We start from the raw sequence: 16600 nt of genomic DNA, 5'->3' as shown, positions 1-16600 counted from the left end.
AATGGATTTGCCACTTCGGAAGGTCAAAAGAGGCCTCTTCCCCAAGAGCTAGGTTGGTATTGCTGAGCTGGTCTACAGGCTGTGAATTTCTCCAGAATCCCGTGACCAACAAGCCATTCCACTGCCTCCCGGTACTGATGGAGAAACTGAGGTACAGGTGGGGAAAGGTGATGTGCAGTACCTCTGGAGAAGGTCTGGAATCAGAACTCAGGGGCTCATTGTGCTTTAACCTGAGTCACTCTTCCACTTCCCAAACTCTTCTGACTCAGAATGGTCCAACCAGCTGCATCTTTAACCACACTGACAAGAGTCACCAGGGCCACGGTCCTGTCCCCTGCCCTCCATCACCTCCACACCCCACACAGCACTCTTTCCTCTCCCTCTCGCTCCAGGGCTATCGACTGCCCTGGTTTCGTCCATGCTCCCACTTCCACCCACCCTCCACTGTCCTCATCACTTGAAAAGTGATAGATGATTGCCACTGCCTCTTCCAACCTTTTCTCTCCTCATGGTAGGGTTCAGGCTTTGGATTCAAGCTCAGAGACTGGGGCTCAAACTACAGCTCCTCACTTTTTGTTGTTGTTGTTTATTTTGGCTGCGCTGGGTCTTAGCTGCAGCACAAGGGATCTTCGATGTGGCATGAGGGCTGCTTCTGAGTTGCGGCATGCATGTGAGATCTAGTTCCCCAACCAGGGATTGAACCCAGGTCCCCTGCATTGGGAGCATGGAGTCTCACCCACTGGACCCAGGGGTGAGACTGGGGAAGTCCCATTCCTTACACTTTTTTTTCTTTTTTCTTTTTGGCTGGGCCACGGCAGCATGTGGGATCTTAGTTCCCCAACCAGGGATCAAACCCGTGCCCCCTGCAGTGGAAGCGCAGAGTCCTAACCACTGGACCTCCAGGGAATTCCCTACAGCTCCTGACTTACGGACTACGAAGGCCATGGGCAAAATACTTAACTTTGCTAAGCCTCAGTTTTCTCACCTACAAAGAGGGATAAGAAGTCCTATCTCCTGGAGCTGGTATGAGCATTGAATGAGAGAAAACTAGACATGATAAATTTGTAACAGATGGTAAGTTTCTCAACACAAGCAATTAGACCATGGTACTGTTCAAAAACCTTTCATTAGGCTCCACTGCCCTTGAATTGCACTTGGCAGCACTGAGGCCATTACTACCCGGCTCTAGACCAGCACGCCGTCACCTCCTTCCCCCTTTTGCTTCCTCACCTCTCCCCTCCCCAGCTGTCCAACCAACCTAAGGACCCAGTCATCTCTGCAATCCCAATTCCAACACGGTGATGGGCACATAACAGGCCCTGAGCAAATGTTCTTCCTTCCTACAGCCACGAATGCTCATTTCTACCACAGGTGCACATTCACCTCTGCCCGCTCAGGCGTCAAGGCCTGGCTCAAAAGCAGCTTCCTCCATGAAGCCTTCCTTGACGCTTGCAGATGGAATTCATCAGTTCTTTCTCTGTGCTTCTATCTTGTTAACACTAGACACACAGTGTAGTTAGCAGAGTACACATGTTATCTCCCCACCACAGTGCAAGTTATGAGCACAGGGACCTCACTCAGGGCACCTGGTACAGTGCTTAAGACAGGATACTGCTTAGTACATGCTTGCTATGTTAAATTCCTCAGCTTTACTTGCATGCTAGCTGATCTCTCATATTAAATCCCTCAGAAGTGTCAAAGAATAGAAAAGATGTAAAAGGCAGCCGTTATTTGAGATGTCATTATTTTAAGGCTAAATAAGTAACATTAAAGAAGATAGAATTCTGGATTTCCCTGGTAGCACAGTGGTTAAGAATCCACCTGCCAATGCAGGGGACGCGGTTTTGAGCCCTTGTCCGGGAAGATCCCACATGTCGCAGATTAACTAAGCCCACGTGCCACAACTACTGAGCCTGTGCTCTAGAGCCTGTGAGCCACGACTACTGAAGCAAGTGCGCCTAGAGCCCGTGCTCCGCAACAAGAGAAGCCACCGCAATGAGAAGCCCACGCACCACAACGAAGAGTAGCCCCCACTAACCGCAACTAGAGAAAGCCCACACACAACAACAAAGACCCAATGCAGCCTAAAATTAATTAATTAAAAAAAAAAGAAGACGGAATTCTATAAGAGGAGGCAAGAAATCTCCCAATTTGGTCAAGTTGATTGTGAATGCAATTTTTTGACCAGTTTCGTAGAAGGGAGCCCCCAGGGCAGAAAGCTGCTCTGGAGAGTCGAGTTAGGCATGTTGCTGGTGTAGTCATCCACTGCATTCAGATTTGTCTCGTTTCTTTTCTCTTTAAAAAAGTAAACTTGAATAATGAATTGTTCTACCTGGAATCTCCCAATCTTTAAGTAAATAAATAATTACTTTGGGCAATAAGCCAATTTCTTTTGGAAGACTTCATAGCATAGAGATTTAAACACACAGACTAAAGTTTTTCCATAGACAGAAGTTAGAGAGAAGTGGGTCCAAAGCCAGCTGTGTGATTTGGGGTTCATCACCTAATGTCTCTGAACCTCAGTTTTCTCACCTGTAAAATGGGAGACAATAGTATTTACCTCATAGGATTACTAAGAGGATTAAGGACAGAAGTCCAAGTACAGTACTTAGCCTAAGGCCGGGCACAGAGTAAGTGTGCAGTCAATGGCAGTTATAACGGCTCTTTGTCAAAGTTCAAATACTTTCACAGAATTCTGTAAGTCTTTAAGAGGGGCCTCAGAGGTTGTGTAGACCAACACTCTCACCTTAAAAGTGAGGACCCTGAGGTCTGGAGAGAGTCCTGCAGGCTTCAGATCTGTATCTACTGCCTCCCAAATGCACAGGAAGCTCCCTGAGGCTAAGCAGTCACCTTCCTACGTGTCTGTATCCCAGAGAACACCCAGCAGGGGCTGTGTTCTGTCAGCAGGAACGCTGCCACCATCATGTGTGACAGGTACACCCAACCTTCTTAAGGTCAAGACTTCTGTCCTGACAACATGAGCATGGGTACTTTCGGGACAGATTACCAGATGAAACCGCTGAGCTCTCAGCAATGTCATCAGCGTCTACCTGGCTAGGATGCTCGAGTGGAGCTACTCCTGCTCTCAGAGCAGCAGTGGGATGCTGATGATGGTATGGGCTGTCACTTATGGATGTGCACTCATGCCAGGCCACAGTGTTAAGCACCTTATATGCCCCATCTCATCTGGCTCTCACAACCACCTTAGGAGGGAGGTATTCTTATTATGCCCATTTGACAGATAAGGAAACTGAAGGTTGGAGTTCTGAGCCCGTCACAGGGTTAAGTACACACTTGTCAGACTCTTTTCCTTACCCTCTCTATCTTTGCCTGTATTAACAGTAAAAACGCTCCTTTCCAAAATACTGCTGGGTGCAGGCGCTGGTCCAGTATGAAAAGCTGGCCAGGCTTGGTACAGGTGGGCCCTGGGGAGCGCTCAGGAAGGGGGACTTTTCTGCACTCTCAGACCCGCTCTGTGGGCAGGGAGCAGAAGCTCCAGGCAAGAGAAGTGATCTGGAGTCCTGATCTGTTAAGCCTGCAGATAAGGCACCATGGTATCCAAAAATTGTCATGTTGATTTAGGTTAAAGGTAAGATCTAGTTGATCAGAATGGAGAACTCTCATATAACAAATAAGAACATATCTGGCTTTGCTACATAATTTCTCGTTTTTCTTGAAAAGCTGCATAACAAGATTCCTTAAGTTCTGAGACTTAAGTCCCAAATACTTTATTACATTTTCAAGTAATCACAAAAGAGCTATAAGGAGAAGTCCAGCTGAAGCCTTCCCTCAACTAAGTGCACCACATCCAGCAAGCAAATAAGTACAAGAAAAAGGGAAAGTGCATCAGCCCAGATGGAGCAGGTCACAGAGCATCTGTGCAGAGGCGACGTGGTAAGACATCACATGCACGGCTCCTGGGCTAGAGACACTAGCACTGACCCCACCAGAGTCAGGAGATAAAAGTCAAATGGACTGAAAGTTGCTCTCACACATCAGCCTCTGGAATCCTCAGTGGTCTACGTGGGGAAGCGGATCACCTGAGAGAGCAGCCTGACACTAGGCGAAGGAACTCTGCAGGGCCCCTCCCTGCTTTGTCAGCACCCTCCAGACTATCTGTGCTGGAGGTCAGTCCCGGGAAAAACCAAGAGATGCAGCAGAACAGAGAGAGTGAGCACAGTGATGAAAGCCCTGTGCTCTGCTGGGATTCACGCCACTCCAGCTCCTGTCCTCACTCTGACCCTCACCTTGGGCAGGTAATTTAGTTGCTAAGCCTCAGCTCCTCAACGCTAAAATAGAAGCAATAATGTCATCCCCAAAGAGTTGTTATAAGCATTAAATAAGGTATGTAAATCATCCAGCACAGGGGCTGGCAGAGTGATTTTCAACTGGGGGCAATTCTGTCCCCCAGGGGACACTCCACAGTGTCTAGAGATATTTTTGGTTGTTACAACTTGGGGGTGGTACCTCCTGGTATCTAGTGGGTAAAGATCAAGAACGCTGCTAAACATCCTACAATGCAAAGGACAGCTCCCACAACAAAAATTATCTGGCCCAAACTGTCAATAGTGACAAGATTTAGAAACCCTGGCTGAGCACATAACAAGCACTCCATAGACATGAGTTATCAAATTATCTTTATTATTTTAACAATAAGCAATAAAGTTGTCATTTCTTTCCCTCAAGGATAACTAGCATCTGTGATTAAAATGATAACAGACAAAATACATTACTTACTCTACTTCTCGTAATAGTGGGTAACAGATCTGTCATTCTGGAGACAGGAAGAACTTGTTGCTTGGCTGATTCTGGGGAGCCCAGTAACTTTGTGAAATAAATAACATAGCAGAGCACCAGAACTGCAGTATAGAAAAGCTGAAAAAAGAAAATAATGGGTTTAAATTACACTGTTTTAATGTAAGCATAATTAAGATACAACTATAGATCTGACCTCAAAGGCCAGTCAAGAAATAGAACTGTCTTAATTAACTGTACTTTCTATGGAGCAATGTCTCACCCTCTGGAAAACAGCACTACTGAGTATGACCCAGCTCCACTGCAGCATCTCTAGGGAAAGTGTCACACTTCACCTGACTGGGAGAACAGAAGTTCTTCCAGGCAGGCAGAACATAAGTTCCGTGACAGACATCCACTAGGACAACCACCACAGCAATGTCAGATACATTCTCCGAAGATTCGTATTTGGACAAAGGGATGGCTCTCCCAACTAGACAGTACACCTTGAGAATCCATGTGTTCCGGCTGTGCTAGTATCCAGGGACTTGTCCATCATCTAGGGCTGGGGGTTTTCCATGAACCCCAGAAACCTGTGACACTATGATTAAAAAGCAGAATTGAGCTGCTGGCTCTCCTTTCTGCCTAGTGCATGGGTAGGGCAAGAGCTACTACAGGATGGGGAGGGACAGGGTGCTAAGAGGCTCCACCCCTTCCTCTTCCCATCTAGGACAAAAAGATGTCTTCTGGCCATGAGCAGCAGCCTGGGGTTTTGTCTGCAGGTTGGGGAGGAGTATCCAAAGAGACCCTTTTCAGGAATTCCCTAGCAGTCCAGTGGTCAGGACTCTGCACTTCCAATGCCGGGCACCCAGGTTCGACCCCTGGTCAGGGAACTACAATAAGATGCCACAAGCTGCGTGGCATCGCAGGGAAAAAAAAAACGCAAGAGCCCCTTTTCGTAAGCTCCCTTATCCCCTCTGCCCCTGAGAACAGTGCACACTAGCTTAAGAAGTACTGGGACCTCCAGGCCCCACTTTCAATCTGGAAACACCAAGGCTGCTCCTTTAGTAAACGCACTAAGAGGAGTCTGGGTTTAGCAGGTGTAGGCTCCTCTGCTCTCCACGCCCATCCATGCCTGAGGACAGACTTGCCATCTACTCTCCTTCTTTCACGCCTCAAACCCTTTAAGACACAAGCAGCGCTGTGGGGAGCCACACCACCTGATGCCAACATCCTCTGTAACAAGCACGCTTTTCTAGCCCCCTTCCCTGCCTCTCTCCATCTTCCTGCTGACCAGAGCCTGGGGAAGAGCAACAACCTCTTTACAGAGTATCCTAACTACATGATCCCTTCCCCTTTTTCTAATTGAGGAAATATTCACATAAATTGACCATTTTAACCATTTTAAAGCATATAATGGCAGTGGCTTTTACTACATTCACAATGTTGTACAATAACCACCATTATCTAATTCCAGAACATTTTTCATTACTCCAAAAGGCAATTCTGGACCCATTAAGCAGTCCCTCTCCATTCTCCCAGCCCCTGGCAACCACTAATCTGCTTTCTGTCTCTACAGACTCACCTATTCTGGACATTGCATATTAATGGAAACATATAATAGGCGGCCTTTTGCGTCTGGCTTCTTTCACTTAGTATCATGTTTTCAAGGTTCATCCATGTTGTAGCACGTATCAGTATTTCATTTTTATGCTGAATAATATTCTATTGTATAGATATACCACATTGTGTTTATCCATTCATCAACGGATGAACATTTGGGTTGTTTCCACCTTTTGGCTATTGTGAATAGTATTACTATGAACATCCATGTACAAAATTTTGTTTGAACACCCATCTTCAGTTCTTTTGGGTATATACCTAGGAGTGGAATTGCTGGATCATATGGCACTTCTACATTTAACTTTTTGAGGAACTGCCAAATTGTTTTCCACAGCAGCTGCACCATATTACATTCCCACCAGCAATGTATGAGTGTTCCAATTTCTCCATATCTTCACCAGTGTTTGTTATTTTCTATCTTTTTGATACTTGCCATCCTAACTGCTGTAAAATGGTATCTCATTGCGGTTTTGATTTACATTTGCCTAATGACTAATGATGTTGAGCATCTTTTCATGTGCTTATTGGCTATTTATTTGTGTATCTTCTTTGGAAAAATGTCTATTCAAGTCCTTGACCCACTTTTGGGATGGTTTGTCTTTTTGTTGTTGAGTTGTAGGATTTCTTTATATATTCTACAGTGACTCTTTTATTTGAGCTATGATGCCATGGGGAGAGGGGCCAGTTCAAGGAGGAACCTGGAGGCAGGTTGGAGAAAGGGGAATCCCAGCACCATAGGTGGGGCTCACCTGCTGATATGAGGTGCTGTTGGCTCTTAGACCTCTCCCACAGAGACTGACAGAGAATATACCAGAGAAGTGCTCTCAGAAATCTTATAATAAGGATGTCAATAAACTCAGAATTGGCCTAGCTGACCTATGATCTATGACGTATCCTGGGTGGGAACTATGACAATGAGAAAGTCATAATGCAAGTAACTTTCCCAAGAAGAGTCAACCAATAACTGGGCATCTCTACTGCCCTCCTATCCTATTAGGGAGAGTCCATCACAAACAATGATGAATGTTGAGAACTGTAGTTCTAGATCTAATAAAACATGGCAAAAATAATCAGAGATAACTTCTCTAAAATATGCAATTGTAGCAAGCTACTTTTAGGAAGCAATTCTCATTCTTTTTTTTTTTTTTTTTTTTGCGGTACGCGGGCCTCTCACTGTTGTGGCCTCTCCCGTTGCGGAGCACAGGCTCCAGACGTGTGGGCTCAGCGGCCATGGCTCACGGGCCCAGCCGCTCCACGGCATGTGGGATCTTCCCGGACCGGGGCATGAACCCGTGTCCCCTGCATTGGCAGGTGGACTCTCAACCACTGCGCCACCAGGGAAGCCCCTCATTCTTAATCTATAATTTTAAATCTAGCTCTTCTATGTTTCGCAGAAATATTTGTACTTTTTGCCTAGGACATGGGAAACATTTTCACATAAATCATTACTAAGAATTTTAACTTGTCTTCCAATACATTAAGAAAAATTACAAAGTAGTTTGTACTATGAGATGGTCTGATAACTATATGATCTTTTTCAGTTTTTAAATTAGCATTAGTACTGTAGTTACATTTTTAATAGAACTAGAAATATGAACTAGAACTAGAAAATGAGATGGAATTGAAGCCAAAATTGCTAAAAATGAAAACGTACCTCCTATGACTAGATTCACACCCTCGGAATTATGAGAGATTTCAATCTAAGTTTAAAACAGGCTTGGCAGAGTTTCCTGCTATTCTGAAAACAATTGATTGAAATCCAGGGAAAATAACACACATGTAATTTGATTCCCACTCCACCCCCTTACTGCTTTTTCTCTCCTCCATAGGATTGTCAGACAATCAAAGATCAGTTGGATACGGGCTGGGCTTGCCCACAGAATGTCTAAAGGAGTTTTTATGTCTGACAACAAGGCCGGATGTGGCCCTCACCAGGTCCCCACAAACACCAGTGGTGTCAGTGTATGCAGCAGGATGGACATGGCAGCCAGAGGAGAAGCAGTGCCAAGACCACCTTTCTAGAGCTTCCAGCCTTCTCCACATGCATGAATACTGTAAATGTAAATCACTGAGTAACAGAAACAAGAAGTAAAAACCAGATGGAGAAACAGATTATACAAAAGTTAAAAGTCATAACTCTTACCTGGGCCAAAGAGAAAATATACAGTCCCCAGTGAGGCAAACACACCACGAGAAAAGCTGTCAGGACGCTCTTGAGGATTACTGACAGGCTCTCAGCAATCACCTGCAAACTCATGGTAAAGGGTACACTTTACAAACATTATTAAAAACTAAAGATGCAAAGGAATCCCAGAAAATCTGGGATAGTGGTTACCCTGGTGGTAGGGGTGGGGCATATGGTTGGACACAGTATTAATAATATTCTACTTCTTAGGTTGGGTGGTAGGTTCATGGACCTTCAGTATATTATCATGCTTTAAGATTTACATATATGTTACACACTATATTCTTTTGTATGTATCAAATAATATATTTTAAAAGATGAAAAGCTAATATCCGTATACAACTAAATAGAATCACTAGAAAAATCTGAAAAACGTCCTTTTAAATTCTTATTTACACTAATAACTTCGCTATTAACAAAACCTGTTCTTCATTAATAGTGTAGCAGAGGTAAACTTCAACCAAACTCATCTGACAAATCTCAAGTGAATGAACTGAACTGATCATGTTACCTTTTTCCAAATATTTTTTTAGATGCAAATCTGAAAAGACCATTCTCTCCTATAAAAGCATTTTTTAAACACCACTCTTTCTCCTATTCTTCTCATTTCTCATTCACAGCAGAAGGCACACTGACCTTAAGCTTGACAAACATATGTGCTTGTGCCAAGACCCAGAAGGGCTCTCCCAGAAGTTCCACCACTGCCGAGAACCCAAACAACACCACTCCAGTTCCATAGTGGGGGATGACGTCAGGATCGGGCACTGCGAGCAACTGTAGCCAGGCCCACCCCAGGAACACGGACCAAAACACACCCAAAGGGACTCTAGAAAACGGAAAAAATGTCTCTTAATATGCTAAATATAAAAATAAAAATATATTAAAATAGTAACATTGAACAGAAAAGAAATATAGTCATAATAAAAATAGCTACCAAAAAAAAAAAATAGCTACCACTTATTCAGGCACTTACTACATGCCAGGCATATGATTCACCCCCTTTATCTCACTGACTCCTCACAATGATACTCTGTCATTACCCCCATTTAAAAGATGAGGAAACTAAGGCTGACAAGCATTGGGTAATTTGGCCAAGGTCACAGACAGCTATTCAGGGCAGAAGTAGGACCCAATCCTGATCTAACTCCAAAGCCTGCACTCCTATCCACTGTGTTACGATGACTCGTAAGTAAAACTCCCAGAAGTGCCTGCTGTTTGCACTAGAATAACTGAAGGACGGTATACAGCTGGTCCTTGTACCTGAAATAACTGGTAGTCCAGTGCACAGTATCCCTTTAGGTGTGACCAGAGAGCACTTCAATATGACTGGGTCGCTAACAGTCATTCCTCTAATAAAATAAACACCTACCGGCCCTTATGACAGTCATCTCCATGAGGTAATAAGGAGTTATGCAAGGGCAGGACTGGGAAAGCATTTTAATCACTAGCCCTCCTGGCAGGGATCGAACTGCAGAAAAGCCATTACAATTTTTAGCTGATGTACTTGGTCCTCAAGAATATTCTAAAAGGCTCAGAACTGAAATCAACATAACAAAATTGAGGAGAGATACAAAGAAACCCTTAAAAGGCTTTCAAAAAATAATAAGTGGCTGTTAAAAGCGCAGAAAACACTCTAAGGAAAAAGGTTAGGAATAAAAAAGATGGCACAGGCCCAGTGGGAATCAAAATAGCAGAAACAGCCTCCAAAGAGGGTAGGAGTGGGGTTAGAAACGTGGCACAGAAACCCCTACCCAGAGCTTCCTCCTGGCTCCTGGCCATCTGGAGAGAAAACAGCCAGGGATGCTACTTCACACAGATGTTCTCCCCTTCCTGTCCCACGCCAAGGGCCCAGAAGCCCACTGCAAAACCCAAGCTGGAAACTATTCAGCTTTAGGCAAGTGTTGCTGTTTAATTTCTCACGCTTGCCTCCATGAAACCGTCTCTGGCCAAAGCACGACTCACGTTAGCCACAGGAGGTTGAGGGTCTGGCTCCAGTCCCGCTGGGTGCTGCCACTCAGACATGCTCTGCGGAAGGCCTCTCTGGCCAGGAAGATGGTGGTAGAGTAAAGCAGTGTTAGCCTGTAAAGGAAAAGCAGCAATCAACATGATGTCTAGTTTTTTCACAGAGACAACTTCTGGGATTTTGCTAGCAATCAGGAGGAGGAAAAGTCTTGGTCATAAATCACTGGTGGTGATTGGTGGGGGGCAATGGTTTCTTACAGAAGCCCCCTCCCCAGCTAATCTGATCCATACAATAGGAGAGTTAGGAACCAAACAAGGGACATATGAGTGTGTGCCTGTAAGAGTTATGCCTAGGACAGAAACTGCCACAGAGGCCCCCAAAGACTGCAGCCTTTGTGCCTATACAGAGGTGTGGCTCTGACCATAAGGAGGAAAAAAGGACAAGATATGACCACACACAGCAAGAGGGCCTCTTGGCCACCCTGAGACTGGTGACCTAATGACCCCTATGAAAGAAGCTGAGGCTCTATTGAGTAGAGAATCTCAGCACAGGCAATGAGGCTGGCAACCACTACTGGGGCCGCTGCAACCCAGATGGGCAAGGCTTGCCCACATTCCTCCTTGTGGGCTTACCTAGGTGGACCCTCCTGCACCTTAGCAAAGAGTAGCTACAGTTCCCCTTCCTCAACAGGCAGTTGATTGGATGAAGCTAGAATGAGGATGGCCCAGGGCTAAGGTACCTGAGGTTGTCCAGGGACCATTCTGTGACCCAGTGCTTCTGTCCCAATGAGACTGAACTATATGTTAAGCAGGTGGACAGGCCAGACAAGGGCTGTCAATGCAGGGATCTGCAAATCTGGGAGAGGCCAGTGGGGAGCGGCCCAAACTGCTTTAAAGTCTGAGTACCTAAGAGGCCTTGGCCCTCTTCCTTCCTGCTTTTACAAGAACATTTCTTTTTTTTTTTAAATAAATTTATTTATTTATTTATTTTTGGCTGTGTTGGGTCTCCGTTGCTGAGTGCAGGCTTTCTCTAATTGTGGCAGCTGGGGCTACTCTTCGTTGTGGTGCGCGGGCTTCTCATTGCAGGGGCTTCTCTTGCTGTGGAGCACAGCTCCAGGGCGGGTGGGCTTCAGTAGTTGTGGCACGTGGGCTCAGTACTTGTGGCTTGCAGGCTCTAGAGTGCAGGCTCAGTGGTTGTGGCACATGGGCTTTGTTGCTCCGTGGCACGTGGGATCTTCCCAGACCAGGGATCGAACCCGTGTCCCCTGCATTGGCAGGCGAATTCTTAACCACTGCGCCACCAGGGAAGTTCCAAAAAGAGCATTTCTTAAAGTATGGTCCCTATTTCAAAATCACCTGAAAAACTTGTCAAAGTGCAGATTCCCGGGCACCTCCTCAGTCCTACCAATTGCAAAGCTCTCCAGATGATTCCTTTGCCCATCAAAGTTTGAGACCCTTCTCTAAACTCTGAGAACAGAGCCAAGAGCGTATGTTCGGTAAATATTAGATGTGAAATGCTGTCTGGAACATAATGTCTTGTTTACTAGGACATGAAGACACACGTGGGAAGCTGAGCTATACTGAGCACTCACATCACTTCATATACTTTTGTGTCATTTGTGAAGACAGAATATGTGTGGGTGTCCTTAAACAGACAGGAGGAGAGTAGAAGAAGCAGAATCTAAAAGACAAAGCAAGTTGGCTTTCTAAGAGCTTCCAAGGAACTAATGACAAGGACACAGCTCTCATCCCACTGTCACTTTCCAATTATAAAATTCACCGAGGAGGGAAGGAAGGGGCTGTTCCAGCCCTGCAATTACAAAGCACATCCTCACGATGTGCAGAATTCCTGCTTCCTTTGCTGTCAGCAGGACGAGAACACAGGATTATACCTGAGTTGGAGTTTGCAGTGAATTACTCCCACTCCTCTCCTGGGTTCTAAGGTACAGCGGAAGAGCGGGCAGAGAAATGTGTATTTGGAGGCTGCTAATGGAAAACACACCATGGGTCCATTAAAAGCAACATCGCCTAATGCTTCTCTTCAGCCCACTGCTGAAACACTCTGCTTCTGGTAAAGGTCCATGCTTCTAAAATCCAAGGGTGACACACAGGTACAGAATTTGAAGAAAACCCGACTAGGGATGTGAGTTGTGGACAATGCCAGGGTACACCCCTTCTTACCTGACATTCACTATGCCAACGATTTCCTTTGACAGGAAGCGAAGAATAAATGCATTTAAGACAAAGGTGATCAATCGAAACAACACCTACAGAAAAAGAAAAAAAATAGATAAGAATAAATTATATTGGGAAGATTTACTTTGCTGAAAAGAACACAAGATGGCTGCTCTTCTTAATGTAACGACATACAGCAGCTTCGCCAGAGAGTTTCTCTTTAACTGCTTCTGAAATCTCATTCCTTGGGGTCTCTCGGCACTCTCATGCAATGGTCAAAGAGCCCAAGAAGGCATGTGGAAGTCTCCCTAATTTACTGATTAGAAGAGGGAGGCCCTGACAGATTCACTGAATTTCTTCAAGTTCAGTCAGGCAGAAAGCAGAAATGGAATTCTAGGGAGCAGAAAGGGAATTCTAGTTAGTGCTTCACACTGGCCCTCCCTCCAGCCTGTTAGCAAGTGGGAGTCTGCAGAATATAGCAGATTTACCAGGAATCACGGAATCTAACTTCTCCTTCTTTGCCTAGTTATATCTAAGGATCCGACAATGACATTTAATCTCTTTGAACTTCGGTTTCTCAATTAGAAAACAGAAAAGGCTATGTTTATTTACTGAATATTTGCCACTTTCCAGAGAGGAACTGAAATACCTTTCAAACAACTGCAATAAGATACTATAAAATAGAGGGGAAAGGAAAACAGAGTCTAGCTATCACCTTTTGAAAAGGATATATCCTGAGACTTTCAAGCCTGTGAATTCAAGAAAACCACCTGAACAAAGAATTCTTCCCATGAGACAGAGAAAAACAGGTTGCAATTAAGTGAGGCTGCCAAATGGGGATGATGGCTGGGGTGCAAGCCTCACTAAGTGACACCCCCTCTGCATCCTGGCAGCAACACAGATGTAACTCAAGGGCACTCCAGAGCAAATGACAGATCACTTCTGTGTCAAGCACTCTCAGAGTTACACGTGAACAGTTGTAATCTGGAAAATTCAATCAAACTATGCCAATGGACCACAGTGGTCTGAAAATCTCCGGGGGAAGGTATGACCAGAAAGGGAGATTGCAGTCTAACACTGTCCCTGAAGTGTCACAGAGCGGCAAGGTCTCCAAAGCCAAGGTATCACAGTGTTAACCTTTATGGAGTCAAAGGTGATCTTTTCAAAGCCTGATGAAAGCTTGGTAGCCTCTCCTTAGAAACATGCGGGTACGTAGACACCAAATTCTGTATTCAATTTTAGAGATTTGAAGCCAATTCATGTAGCTCTTAACGGAAAAAGTACTCAGCTGAGAGTCTCAACTCACCATTTAGCTAAACCCATCATCTTCTAAATTCTGTAAGCCTCAGTTTTCATCCCTGTCAAGTGAGGCTACCTATCACAGAGAGTTGATGACAAGGATCAAAAAACATCGTGGAAGTGAAAGCATTTTTGAAAAATGCATACAAATGAAAGGCATTAATACACTATGGCTGGCTCAGAGTTACAGAGAATAAGCTCTTAAATTCTTTCAGAACACAATGTAATTGCAAAGCTACCTCAAGTGTCTGCATTGTAATTTGAGAAAGCACACAAGACTGAATTAAAACACTCCAAGAAACCTAAAGATTATAGCTATTTAAAAAAAAAACCACATGCACACATTTATGTTAACTTCAAAGTTATCACTAAGAAACTTAATGTCTTAGGCTATATCCATATCTCCTAATTGGTTTGAATAAAGGTTTGAGCTAATGAAGCTATGAGGTTGCTCACACTCCCCAGTATTTGCTCCGTATAGTGGCCCTTATTAGCAACACAGTCTTCATTTAACTTTGTAAAGGACTTAACAGTTTAAAAAAAAAAAAAAGCCCTTTCACATCTGTTAATTACCTGACCCCTAAAAGCAACCTGGTGAATGCATGGGAAGCAAGTAAACTCGGAGCAAAGGGATTTGCCCACATGGCAAGCAAATGACCCAGCATGACCTTATGGGTAAGGCCACCCGACTCCTAGTCTAGTGTGTTTTCTGCTATGACTTGTTTTCTTTTAATGAAGCTAATCTCAGTAGTAAGGTATCATCAAAGGTTGAACAATCAACACTGTGGCTAAAGCACTGAATTCAAACAGTTATTAATGTTGTGAAATAGAAAAAAAAAACACAATTAAGTAACTTAGGGTTCACCTAATTTAGCGTTAGATGACTAGCTAATGTTTATTAAGTGCATATCTTGTGCAAGGAATTCTTCTACATGCCTTACATAGATTGGCTCATTTCACCCCTACAGTGACCATTTTCAAAATTCATATTACCATAATAAAACTAGCTAACATTTATTAAGTACTTATACCAGGCACTTAGGCATTTCACCTAATCTCCCTAATGACATTATGAGGTTGCATTATTGTTCTCATTTAAGATGAGGAAACTGATGATTGTAGAAGTCAAGAGATTTTCCCCAAGTGCAGGCATCTAGCAAGTGGCAAGGCCCAAACTTGAGCCCTAGTCTGCCTGGTGCTTTCTCCTAACCTCTATGTGAAATGCTGCCTCTCTAAAACAAGGGGAAAGGTAGATTCAGGACTTTTGTGAGGAAAGGTTGAACGCGTCAAGAGCGGGACACAGAGAAACTGAGCCACATGACTTAGAATGACCAGGTTCTAGGGTTAAAAGAATCTTTACAATACCATTTGGATCAACTGGCATGCACCATATCTGACGTGAAAATTTGGGCCAAGAAGGGAAAGTGACTTGTCCAAGGTCACACTGCCTTAAGGAAGAGTGCATACTAAGAGCCAGAGCATACTACTGTTAAGTGCAATTATCCGAATAACCCCAACCTAGCTTCACAGCAACCTTATGAGCTAGGTACTCTTATTACCCCCATTTTCTGAGGAGGAGCTGAGGCTTAGCAGGTGAAGTCACTTGTCCTGGGTCATGCAACAAGGACATGGTAGAACCAAGATTCCAGTCCAGGCCTGTCTGAGCCCAGGTCCCTGTTCTTCGCCATGCCATATTGTCTCTCTGAACTCAGTGGGAATCAGAGTTTGAAAAAAGTGTTTGAGGGTAAGGAGTGGGACATGGAAAAAATAAACCCTTGCCTTAAAAATACGTGAGATTCTAGAGCACCAGAGGCACCCCTGCCACCTGATCTAACCTTCCCCTACTGCCATATGGGATAAATAATGCTCAAAAGGAAAGTGGTTTGTTTGCAGTCTCCCAGCCAGGATTCTGGACGCAGGCTCCCAGCTCCGGGCCCAGGTGTCCCCTCTCGGCCGCCGCCGCCGCCACCGCCTCTCGCGGAAGCCCTCAGTAGTAGCGGGGTCCACGCCAGGGCTGGGTCTGCCCCGGGATGGGCTCTCAAGGGCCCCAGGGCCACCTCCCCGTGAGTCCCGGCTGGGGAACGGCCCGGCAGAGTACCTGCAGGAGGAGACCAGAGGAGGCCAGCCGAGCCGCCTGGCCCAGCACCTCCCGGGGGCTCATAGCCTCAGCGCCCGGGGACCGTCACCAGTAAACGCCTCAGACGGCCGGCTTTGTCGCAAGAAGATAGCGTCACGGAGCGGCTCGTTCGCTGATTGGCGATTTTGTAGGGCGGAGGCGGGACACGGGAAGATCTGGCCCTTTAAGTGGACCGGGTTCGGATGAGTCAGCGTGGTTGCGCCGCATCGCCTTTCCCGTTTGAGAGAACGCGTGGTTTGTGTGCCTATGCCTCCCTGTTCCAAATGAGTTAAATACTGTGACCATACTAAGAGGCTCTATTAAAGTAGCCAAAGCCCCTTCTCTGAGGCACCCAGGCCACCAACCAAGAAACACTCACTTCCCTGGCCTCATCTGTCTAAAGGAACAAACTATTCACTGACCTCCGTAATAAGATTTTTGCCATTTGGCCTTTGCTTACAAAATCACGGACACGGTCCCCAGAAATAGACTAGACAGGATTGTCC

General features: G+C 45.1%; 1 protein-coding gene across 10 annotated transcripts in view; it reads right to left on the bottom strand.

Moving 5' to 3' along the window:
• RFT1 (RFT1 homolog) overlaps positions 1-16213 on the bottom strand; it is a 56933-nt gene extending 40720 nt beyond the window's left edge. For 9 of the 10 annotated variants that reach the window (XR_007479565.1, XR_004482319.2, XR_007479566.1 and 6 more), the window contains exons 1-6: positions 16077-16213; positions 12686-12771; positions 10505-10621; positions 9179-9368; positions 8501-8602; positions 4738-4875 (exon numbers count right to left, since the gene is read on the bottom strand). Coding sequence is in view for 2 of the 10 variants with exons in the window: in XM_004267913.4 (XP_004267961.2) it covers positions 4738-4875; positions 8501-8602; positions 9179-9368; positions 10505-10621; positions 12686-12771; positions 16077-16139 (696 nt within the window). In the remaining 8 variants the exon portion in view is untranslated. Of the gene's footprint in view, positions 1-4737; positions 4876-8500; positions 8603-9178; positions 9369-10504; positions 10622-12685; positions 12772-13985; positions 14055-16076 lie in introns of all 10 variants that reach the window. The other variant, XM_033424604.2, reaches the window with a different exon arrangement.
• Between the last annotated feature and the right edge of the window lie 387 nt (positions 16214-16600).

The sequence above is a fragment of the Orcinus orca genome, chromosome 10 (assembly GCF_937001465.1).
Source record: "Orcinus orca chromosome 10, mOrcOrc1.1, whole genome shotgun sequence".
NCBI classification, from domain to species: domain Eukaryota; kingdom Metazoa; phylum Chordata; class Mammalia; order Artiodactyla; family Delphinidae; genus Orcinus; species Orcinus orca.
Note: the sequence above shows the minus strand (reverse complement) of the source record. Positions and strands in the feature narration are given on the sequence as shown.